We start from the raw sequence: 11190 nt of genomic DNA, 5'->3' as shown, positions 1-11190 counted from the left end.
TTTAAGTGGCATAGTGACTTGGAAGAGGACTGGGAAGATGATTCTGGAGAGGTGAGACTAATTGCATTGACAAAGTAATAGGAATAGGTCTGATGAGGGGAAAATGAGACTACGTACATGGAGAGGTTAACTTTGACGTATGAAAGAGGCTTGAGTCACAATCACAAGATAAAAAGCTCCTGCTGGCCCTGACAGAGACATCAACATTGCTAAGCTTCACCAGCTCCCAGCTGAGAGGAAAGGTCTGTGAAGCCCATGCTGGTAAAATACCCTGCTCTGGTTACTGCAGCAAACTGCAATCTTCTAACTCTGTGTGAGATGCTGTTAGTTTTAGACTGATGGAGGTCTGCGTGGCACAGTGAAGGGCCTCAAATGTGCCCTGACCTGGGCAATGCTGTATGATAGTTTCCTCTTTTCCCATTTAAAAAGCCATGCATGCACACAGGTATGCACATCAATAATTCAATTGTTTAAAACAAAATTTTTGAAAGGGAGACTTTCCAGATTCTTGTGACTCTGAGTGCTCAGTTCTGACCTGGAGAAGCTGTGACTAGTTTGTTGGCTGCATGCGTTGAACATCATAGGATCTGGAAAAGTTAGTAGTAGGTCTCTCAACTAGAGCACCCAAGCCTGTCTGTAATGAAGATCTACCTCTGTCTTGGTCCACTGTGCGTGCAGCTACTGCTTCAACAGCATTGCTTCATCCCAAGCCCTGGCTGATGCTGCATGTGACTGCCAGGGTGTGACAGACCTGCAAGGTCAGGGCTGGATGCCTGCGAAAGTTGTTGCTTATGTGTCTCCCGACAGACAAGTGCCACTCTGCAGCCTTCCTAAAGGCCTTTCACACCCGAAGATGAAAAGCAAGCACAGATAGCTTCAGGCTCCCAGGTGGCACCACTGAACCCTGGGGATCTCTGCAGGCTGGCTGCGAGCTGTGGCTCTAAGGGGAAAAGTGGGGGGGGACTCCTCCATTGACAAAATTGCAGCAAAAGTTTCTTTGAGGCAGCAGAGGGAAGGAGAGCCTTTGGCGATTCACAGTAAGGAAATAATAAAACACCTCTACTATTTTGCTTCTAAAAGATAACCCAGAAAAGCGTAACATTGCGTGAAGGAAGGTGTCCCCTGGGATTACTGTCGGCGTGGCAGCGGCCCCGCAGCGACCCGCATGTCCCCGGAGTATCCCCCGCAGTGCCAGAGGGTCTGTCAGCCCCCAGCGATGCCCGTCTGTGCGCAACCTCTGCCCCTAAAGCACTGCTCCCCGGATTTTGGCTCCTCCAGAAATCCAAATGCCTTGGCCCTTGCTCCTGCCCCGGTGCGATGCCCGGCGGGCAGGGAGGCGAGAGTCGAGGTGCAGTGAGAGAGGGTCGGGGTACACCGGACTGGAGATCGGGGCGCCACCTCCCCCAAGGCTGCCGGTATTTGTACTTGTTGATCCATCAGGAGGTGGGGGGGGGCAGTACGCCCTGCGGGGGGGAAGCCGCAGTCCCCTCCACGAGCACCGCGGAGGGTTAATCAGAGAGGATCCGTGGGTCTGGGAGGAGAAAGCGGAGGCCGGGCTGGGAAGGGGGGAGGATAAGAGGAAAAGAGGAAGAGCGGCGGGGTGAGGTCGCACACCGGCAACCTCCGCAGCCGGCGCAGTGCTTTCCCGCGATTCCCCGCCGGCGGCGGACACCGGAGGGGTGGTGTGGGAGGGTCAGTCCTTCCCGTCCCAGTCGTTCCCTCCCGCTTCCCACGCCGCGGGGCAGACGAGTCTGGAGTGGGGGGGAAAGCAAGCGACCCCCCGGGCCCGGCAGCAGCCCGACCGAGGCGGAGGGACGGGCGGCGCCCCGGGGAAGGCGACGGGGTCCGGAGGATCCCCCTGGTAGTGCCTGCGCGGCGGGCGGGCGCGGGCGGAGTAGAGGCTGGGCAGCATCTCCGAGCTGAAGCTGACTGTCCAGGAGCGGAGAGAGGCAGAAACTGTCGCCTCTCTGCTATACTCCCGTTCCCAAATATCAAGGGGTGGGGAGAAAAGCAAAGAGAGGTCCGAAGCTGGGACCTCCCAGCAGGAGAGATTGAAAAGGAGCCAAAGCAGGCGTCGGAGAGTGAAGCGACATCGACAGTGAGAGTCCCCCTCCTCCGCTTCCCGGAGCCGCTGCGTGCCCACTGCCGCCGCCGCCTCAGGATGTGGGTGCCGCTGCTGCTGCTGCTGCCGGAGCTGCTCCCCGCCGTGCCGGCCCAGAAGCTCTCCGCCCTGACGGTAAGGCAACCCCGCCGCTTGGGCGATGTGCGCCGGGCGCCTGGCGGGTCAGTCCCCTGGAGCGCACCTGAGAGGGCTGCTGCCCTCGCCGCCGGGCCCGCAACCCTGTAGCAGCCGAGCGACGGGCTGCTCCCCGCCGGGGCGGAGGATGGAGCCCTCGCCGAGGCGGGGGGCTCCGGCAGCGCGGGGAGGGTAGCAGCTGCCCCAGCGCCCCGGCCGCGCGTCCCGCCGGGGAGGGCACGGCCGGCCGCAGCGCGCGGCTTCGGGACGACGTTCATGTCCCTGATAATGCTTTTTTAACTCGGTGAGGGATAATGCTGCAGTGGGGTCCGCTTCGGCAGCCGTCTTGGTTTGAGTGTTTTGCCTTTCTTTTTAAGACTACGCAAAACAAGCGTCTTCGGCTATTCCAGGCTCCATGATGCTAAACATGGAACTTTGAGTAGAGATGGGTGAGCCAATTCATTAGGCTTGCTAAATAAGCCATAACCACTTCTCTAGCCAAGACCTGAGGTTTGCAGCTAATAGCTCAGTTCAGTCTACTTGTAGAGCTTGCAGTGTTTGCAAAGCTATAATTAATGCAATCTGTAGAAATAAAAACGTTTTCCTTGAATGTGTTTTTAAACAAGTGCTTGAGTAAACATAACGGGCACCAGTACCCTTTTCAAGCTGTTTTTAAGTGTTTTGGTGAGGGCTGTGCCCTTTAGAATTTATTATGCTAAAGTTCCAAGCAGTTGCAAAGTGAAATAGACCCTGTTTTTGCCTCTGTCTTTCAGAAAATTTCCACAAAATACCTAGAGTTGGGTTTTTTCCTTTTTTTTTTTTTAAAAAAAAAATCCTTTTGAGTAAAGGGGGGATAAGGACAACTCAAGGAGAAATGGCAGTGGGGGATGGCTGAGCTCTTCATACCTGAAATTCTTCAGAAAAAGTTTTGCCTTCTTGTCTAGGTTTGGTGTAGTGTTTTTTTTGTTTGTTTGGGGTTTTTTTTTGTTTGTTTGTTTTTTACAATAATTTGTAGATTAGAAGCTGCTAATTGAAAACCTTAAAGGAATGAGTTTGCTCCATGATTTTTTTTAGCATGTAGAATCTGAAAGGATGACACAGATAAAGTCAAGTGATTCTCATAGTTTTCAAGAACCTCATTTGAAGCACTATTAGACTGTCAGGTGATATATACTATCCTAGTTAACAGGTTAACATTGCAATTGAATTTCAAGTTCACTTTCACAAATGTGTAAACAGACTGTACAAGAGATTATATGTTATATTCTTTTTTCTAGATATAAAAAAGTTCTAAATATTAGCATGGAAGTAAACTGTAAATGATTCCAAAACTTAATTTGTCCAAGTGTAAGATAAGAGTGATTGTGACTGTTCTATAATCTTTATACAGGACTCAAATGATGCCAAAGCATTTTAGTAGATGTATATAAATCACTACTGAATGTAACTGTCATTCAGTGAGTGGTTGCTTGCCACACAAAAGGCAAGAAAAATCCAAGGACGCTTGGGCAAACTCTTTAAAAATTAAATGTCATAGGCTTATGTAGGTGTGTTTGACTTCAGTGTTAGCCGAGAGATGTCTGAAGTCCCTCTGTTCCCCCTTTCACCAATCCACAGTGTGTATTATTCATTTCTGAACCTTATAGTAGTGTGCATCTTTACAAACCGTGACCAGAAAAGTAAATCCTGATGGAATCCTCACTCTCTGCTACCAAAAAAGTAATGACTTTGGAGACTTTATGCTTTTGGACTGAATTAAACTTGAACATTTTGGTAGGCATAGCTGGCCTTATTACTGAAAGTAGTGAGCCCATGCCAGTTTTTCTGTTGCCCCTGTGCCTGTTACAGAGATGGCTAGCCTATGTGAATGCTAGATTACATTAGAAATCCTTCCATAAAATGGGTAATGAACACGCAGGCACCCTTAGGAAGCGATCAGCACACACACTCGTGTAACTAAACTTTGAATGAGATAGGTTTATTTCTACTATTTGTGTACTTCCCTATCTAAACAACAAAAACACAGTGCTATTACATCAACACGTATCACAGCATTAAATCATTCTTTACTCGTACAGTCATTTTGCTTATAACTCACAGGCTGTATAACCCCTTCCCACATGTACTTTTCTTGAATATTCATGGTCAGTATTTGCATGATTATAAGGATAAAAAATCTCAGGCTGTGTAGAAAGACTGAGAAAATGTATGACACTTTTCACCTGCTGTGCCAGTGTATTACCATTCTTTTCTACTCATCAGCTGAAGATTTTATTTGTGGTTAGAAGAATAACAAAGAAAGTCTGGTGTTTTCATTAATAGCCAGAGGCCATGAGGATAGAATATGTTTCACTGTGGACCTGAGTTTCATGAAAACCGTGGGATGTTTACGGGAAGAGATACCACTGTCATGGGTCTATGCAGCTTGCCAGGTGATGATAATATCAGGGGCATGGTATCCTTAACCACAGTGGTAAATCCGCCGTAAGATGAACCTTAGAAACAACATGATAATAGAACTAAAGTTCCCTCTAGCAAAACTAACTCTAAAATTAAGGTCATTTTCCGAAAGACGACTCCATAGACCAGAGCCTTTTTCCTTGCCTGAATATTGAACGTCTCTGGGTTCCAAGTGACTAAATGGATGATGGCCGGGCAAGAAAGGGGGTATCGGCATCTCAGTTTTTCATGTGTTTGAACACATTAGTTCAGAAGCAAAGCAAGTGTTACTTTCAGAGAAGACTTTTAGTGGTTTACAGAGCTGGATCCATAGTTTACAGAGTTGGATCCCTGTTTAATTAGGAATAATATTTTTGCATTTCCCTTGGGCAGAAATACCCAGAAGAACCATCCATGTCTATGGTTCAGGTGAATATGTAAATTTCAGGTGTTGGAAGCTTGTAATAGTCCAATAGCAAGAAATTACAGAGTTTTCACACAAACACCTCCAAGAGACTTTTGATTGCCTAACAGTCATATGTGACTGCAGGTCTGCAAGGACTGATGAGCATATGGGTTCCTGCAAACTTGATAAGTAGCCATCAGAACAATTTCTGGCAGATGGATACATCAGAGAAATCAGCAGGTTGCTGAGATGCATCAGGCAGTCTAAAGTTCAGTTCCCTGGTCCTCATAACTATATCTAATATGAGTAGTGTTGTAACATGTCCCTTTCTACCCAAACTAGACCCAGCCAGAACTCACTTGGGTCCCTGTCTGTGTGTCAAGGTAAAGATGGAACAAGACAGGTGGATTGATGCACACCTGAATTGTTACAGGGGAGCCAGGATGTGCACCATGGTCCAAGTTCTTGTGGGTTCACTGGTTTAGAAATAGTCCAAAGATACTTGATTTGTAACCAATCTTGGCCTCTTATCATCAAAAAATGCTCTTTGCTAAAGTTATTCATGGACTCTTGTCCCCTGAGCAGGAGCATATTGAAATAATAGACAAAGTGAAGGGAAACATAGTATTCCATTTCTGAATTTCTAACTGAGCTATGGGACGCATGGGGGAGGAGGGCATTATTTGGTATTACATTTATTGTTATTTCAAATAAACAAACATTGGCAACAGAACAATGGCTTTCATTCTGGGAAGGTAGGCAAAAAGCTGTCTCATAAGAAACCATGAGATCTGGAGGGACTGTAGCCAATTTGGCTGCTCTTGTTTTTTCCTCCCCTTGTGTCAAATACTAATGCAAAACATTCATACATTCCAGAAAATATCTTAAGTAGGCTTGTCCTTTTACCTTGTTTATGGAAAGGCAGGTAATGGTCTGCAATTTTGGTAGTACGTTGTTGGAACACTTTTGCAACACTGTGTTTTCATTCATTCATTCATTTCATTTCATTTTTTTTTTCCTGGATGTATGAAACTGAGGATAGCTGAGCCATATTGGCATATTGTATTTTGAGGATATAGATATTTTTGTTTTGAAGCACAGTGTTTAGAAGAAAGCTCATTTTGTTTCTTGAATAAGTAAATTTATGATTGCTGCACTTATCACTACACTTTGGCTTTTTTGTTCTGTATTTTTGCAACCATCAGCTTAACTTTTATCTCAGTTGTGGTGTTGTGTGTACATGTACTTGTATAAACAACAAGACACAAGTGTTTCTTATTTTAAAATCTTGATGACTTATAACATACCACAAACTATTTAATTTTATTATTTCCAAGTCTTGCTGAACCATTTGTCCTTCTCAATACAATACTGATCTTAGATCTTACAAAGGAAGAAAGTTTGCTTGAAATTACTTCTTGAAATGAACACCTTTGCCTGTTAAAAGTTCCTTTCATCAGAAGCTGAATATTTCAGGGAACAATTGTTTTCTTTTTCTCCCTTGGCATATGCTTTGTGAGTATTCAATAGCATTTAATATGCTGAATGTCTTCCACAACACTCACCAATATAAGATGGACCACTAAGGTAGTTCACTGAGGGGAAGCTAAATGCAATCAAAGCTTCCAACTTAAGAACCCATTTGGATGGCGCCTGCAAATCCAAACATTTGGAAAAGTTACTCTAATTGTGACTGAAAAACCAAAACCATAAATAAAACTGTAAGTGGCTCCAGATCCTAACAGCATTGTTACTGCAAATGGGCATTAGTACAACCAAGGCCTCATCAGCTCTGAAAATAAAACCCTTTCAACAATGTATCCTTGCAGTAAACTCTCAAGACACTCCTCACTAAAGATTCAAAACCAAAACCTATGAAGTTATTATTGGAAGAATTAGTAAAACCTTTGATCAGGGGTTAATTTACTAAATGCGTTCAACATAAACTGTACCTTATCACGTGAAAGACATAGTGAAGATGGCAGGTTGACTGCTCACTCATATGATTTTAAAACTTCTTGAAGTGTAGAAGTGAATGTGGGTTGGGAGAGAACAGCAAGACAGAGGAAACAAAAAGAAGTAGATTATGTGTATTTTGGCCAGTTGTGATGCCCATTGAATACCTCGAGGAACAGCTGTGTGTATTCCTTGACAGTTGGCAAACCTCAAATTCTGGTTCCTTTAGAGAAGCCTCCAAAGGTTTAGCTGCTGTCCAAAACTTGTCTGATCTTTATTGGTTTGGAAATTGGGTTATCTATCTTTTCAAAATCTGGCTTTCTCAGGACTTTGCTAGTGTTTCCATTTCTTCAGCCAGACCAGCCTCACCACAGGCTCAGCCATTTTCACAGTATTTTGGTACTTCCATTTCCTGTCAGTCCTGAGACCAGGAAGTGCAGAGGTGCATGAAAATTAAAAACGGAGTAAGAAAGAGTTGGAATCAAAGGCAATTTGAATGGCAAATGAAAGTCTGGGTTTGTTTCAGGATGGCATTTTTTATCAGAACAAATTCATTTGTTGGGAAATTCTCAGAGTGAATGAAGGTTACATTTTGCAAAGCACTTGGGTTCCCAAACATTTTATATTTTCTTTAGGGTGAAAACTCAAATGTTTCTTAAGTTTCTGGTTGATTCAATATTGTGTTTTGAGGTAGATTTCTAAGTTCAGATGGTAGATTCATGATAAAGGTAATTGCACAGTGAAAAGTTGGAATGCTTTCTTCAGAAATGATACAGTTAAAATAATTTTTGACTGTGTAAATACTGTCCTCCCCTCCTCTACTCCTCTACTGTCTTCTACAGCAACATTCTGGTGATACCAGTCATTTTGGTCTCAATAGCCCCATGTAGTCTCATAAGGTACATTTCTGTTGACATACCTTTGTCCACTTCTGGTTATTAATTGATAATCACTGCCTTCATATATATCTACAGTAGTAGATAAAACACTTTCTAGTGCAGTATCGGCTTTGATCCTGAAAAGAGGAAGTACTTCAATATGGGTTTACAATATGCTGACATTACACAGAATAATTTATACCAAAGGAAAAGAAGGGGTATCTTAAGGTATAGCAAGAAATTGGCCTTAAGCACTAAGCAGAGAAGAGCAAGTGTAACATAAATAAGTGCATTTTTTCCTCCGCTTTTTTGATCTTTGCCTCGTTGCCCCATCTACTTAGGAAAATTGATCTGAATTACAGCCATTCACATAGAGCAATGGTGTGCACGGGATGCAAGAATACAGACTTTGGTTACAGGGAGGTAAAAGCTACCCAAAAGCGTAGGAACTGGTATTTAGATTGCTGTGGTAACACTTAATTATCTGAGGGTTTCTTAATATGACTTTACTGTATTATGAATGACCTTCAAAGAAGCAAAGTAAATGTAGCGTCATGTCTTACCACAGAATCCATGAAGTAAGTTTGTGCGGAGTCAGAAGTTTCAGCCAGTCCTTGCAGAAGAAATTGCCTTGATGAGTTAGTAACTGCCCTTCAGTGATTTTTTTTCCCCCCTTTCTAATTTATTAGCTTTTAAAAATGACCACGAAGTATTTCATCAGCTGCTGAAAATCCAGGCTAATAGAGAATGTGTCCTAGAATTCTCATCAGGACAGAAAGAGAAAACATTTCCTGAAGGCAATCCTTTCCAGCTCTCTCCCTGGCTTGCTCATTGTACTGCTAGAAAACTGGCTCAAGAACCTTTACCTCATGCCTATCCAAACCCTAGCTTTTTTACTTCATTTACTTTAGGGTACTTGTTCTGTCATCTTCTGAATCACTGAGTAAAGATCTTTTTTTCTTTTGTGTTACCTTAAATTTGTTCTGAGGATGTAATAGTACACTTTCCTGTCCTGTAGGTGTTCATTTTTAAACTGTATACAAATTACCTGTCATACATGAGCTATAAATCTTTGACTCTCTGTCCTAGAGCACCTAAACACTACTTACATGAAAACAAAGAAAAATTCCATTGGTCTGGAATGCTTTTTATTTACACCATGGCTGCACACTATATTTTACAGATTTTTGGGACACAATTGCTGTCATAAAGTGCTCATAGGCTTTTGTTTGGGCCAGATTTATCACACATTTACCAATATTCTGACCTGATATCAATATTCTGGCACTATACTCTCAGTAGAAAAGCAGTGTAAATGCTCAGGACAGGTCTGCACATTTTCGGAAACAAAAGTAATGTCAGATAATGAATCATTTTAATGGTAATCAGAGCTTGCTATGTTCTGTGTAGCAAGCTGTATCAGAGAAAACCTGCGGATTGCAGGCGTGTGTGGATGTCAGGGAGGGAAGGCAATGACTCAGTTTCATTGGCTTTCTCATGCTCTGACCTGGAGTTAGGTGGAGGAGTGGTGGAGTTTAGTCTGAGTAAAAGTCTGCCATTGAGTCTCATTTTTACTTTGAAGGAGGGAGAGAAGGGAGGGTGACGTTTTGTTGGACATACAAACCATCTAATCACATTTTAACCATAAAATGACTGTGCAAACAGAAATTCTGTTAAACCTGACCACATCCTAAAGTATCATAGAACACAAAGTGTGTGAGCTGCCTGGGATCTAGATAATGCAATTCAGAGAACCGATTCCCAAACCTTTTTGTTTTCTAGATGATGCTCTTTTCAGTGACATCTTTCTGATCATGGTGGAGCTTAAGGTCTGGGACCTTTTTTTGGAGAATATGGAAATGTCTCCTTGGCAGTGTATCAGAAAGGCAGGGATATTAAAATGTGGGAATCTCTTCTCAGCGAGGCTGATATGTGTGTGCTGGCTGCAGTGCTCTTCTTGCCTTATCCTGATTTTCTATAGGCATCCAAATACATTAGATTGCAATTTGGGACCACGAGATGAACCTGATAGTCTTCAAGAGAGTTACTAACAGAGGCAAGTGAACATGGTTTCCACAATGACTGTGGTTCAGTTACCTCAATTGATGTATTTGCCCTCATGTCCATCTGTGTAGGTGAATAATTATTTAGTGCATTTAATCACAGAGTTTTACTCAGTTCTCATTCACTTCAGCACCCACATTAATGTTACTTAGTGCAGCAAAAGGGATGTCAGTGAAGATGACCTGATAAGTTTATATTAGTCAAGTAATTTGTAAGTTTATATTTTTCATGTGCTGTGGTCACTGTATGTCACCTTTTTATACCAGTAGTGCTGAACAGCACTACTCAAGGACAGAGAGTAGTTATTATGTGGAGTGATGTGCCTGCTAGGGTGAATCTTAACTGTGCCAAATATAACATTTTAAAGCAAAAATTTCTATCAAATAAATAAAATCAAAGAAGTGAAACCAGGTCCCAAGTATGTTGGGTCGTAGTGGAGGATAGCACATATTCTAAAGATACCCTTGTCCCCACAAGAGTGTACAGGAATGAAAAAGACTGGCAACAACGAAACTGAAGAAGGCTTTGAATTGACCGTATGTTTATTTGTTCAGTAAATTATCTCTGGTCTGTAGAATGCATTAATTTTTAGAGGCAGCAAAAAAGCAGAATAGGGGGGTATGTGTCTTTACAGAACATTCTTCGTTTCTCCTGTCCATTCCGTTGGAAATACAGTGCCGACGGCATCCCTTGCACAGCATCCTCAGGGGCAGGGAGGCCACCTGTCTACTTGTCTGACACTTTAGGGATCCACCACCGGAGGGAGCGCAAGAGCAGCACCGTCTACTCTGTCCTCTCTGGGAAAGGCTGAAACTGTAGGGGAATCTCCTGTTTCTCTACTTGCTGCATAAATCTGGAGGTGAGGAGTGTGAAATTGAGGACCTTAGTTTTTCAGCGCTTGTCACTCTGTTGCCCATCAAATGGGGAAAAAAAATCTGGAGCGGAACAAAAAAAAATCTCATCAGAAACTATTGAAAGGTAGAAAAGAGTTCTGTAAAAACAGAGTGTCTTTAATGACGTGGCTTATCTTGATATTAATTAACCATTAGCACTCACAATAGCTCAGAGCAATCTGGTTTGGACAAGAGCAAAAACGTGACCGAATATGAGCTACTCTTCACTGGGGGTCCAGGAGGGATTCAGCCTGCAGAAAGCATGTGGACTGTTCATTTCAGTGTATGTATCCATATTGTTTCTTTTTGCAGCATTTA

At 43.2% G+C, this 11190-nt stretch overlaps 1 protein-coding gene across 7 annotated transcripts in view; it reads left to right on the top strand.

The window, feature by feature from the left end:
• Nucleotides 1–1629: 1629 nt before the first annotated feature.
• Nucleotides 1630–11190, top strand: part of SMOC2 (SPARC related modular calcium binding 2) — a 136245-nt gene continuing 126684 nt past the window's right edge. For all 7 annotated transcript variants that reach the window (XM_061990203.1, XM_061990202.1, XM_061990201.1 and 4 more), the window contains exon 1: nt 1630–2236. In XM_061990203.1, the coding sequence (XP_061846187.1) occupies nt 2162–2236 (75 nt within the window). In that variant the 5' untranslated portion in view covers nt 1630–2161. The remainder of the gene's footprint in view (nt 2237–11190) is intronic.

Source organism: Colius striatus, chromosome 2 (genome assembly GCF_028858725.1).
Source record: "Colius striatus isolate bColStr4 chromosome 2, bColStr4.1.hap1, whole genome shotgun sequence".
Taxonomy (NCBI): Eukaryota; Metazoa; Chordata; class Aves; order Coliiformes; family Coliidae; genus Colius; species Colius striatus.
Note: the sequence above shows the minus strand (reverse complement) of the source record. Positions and strands in the feature narration are given on the sequence as shown.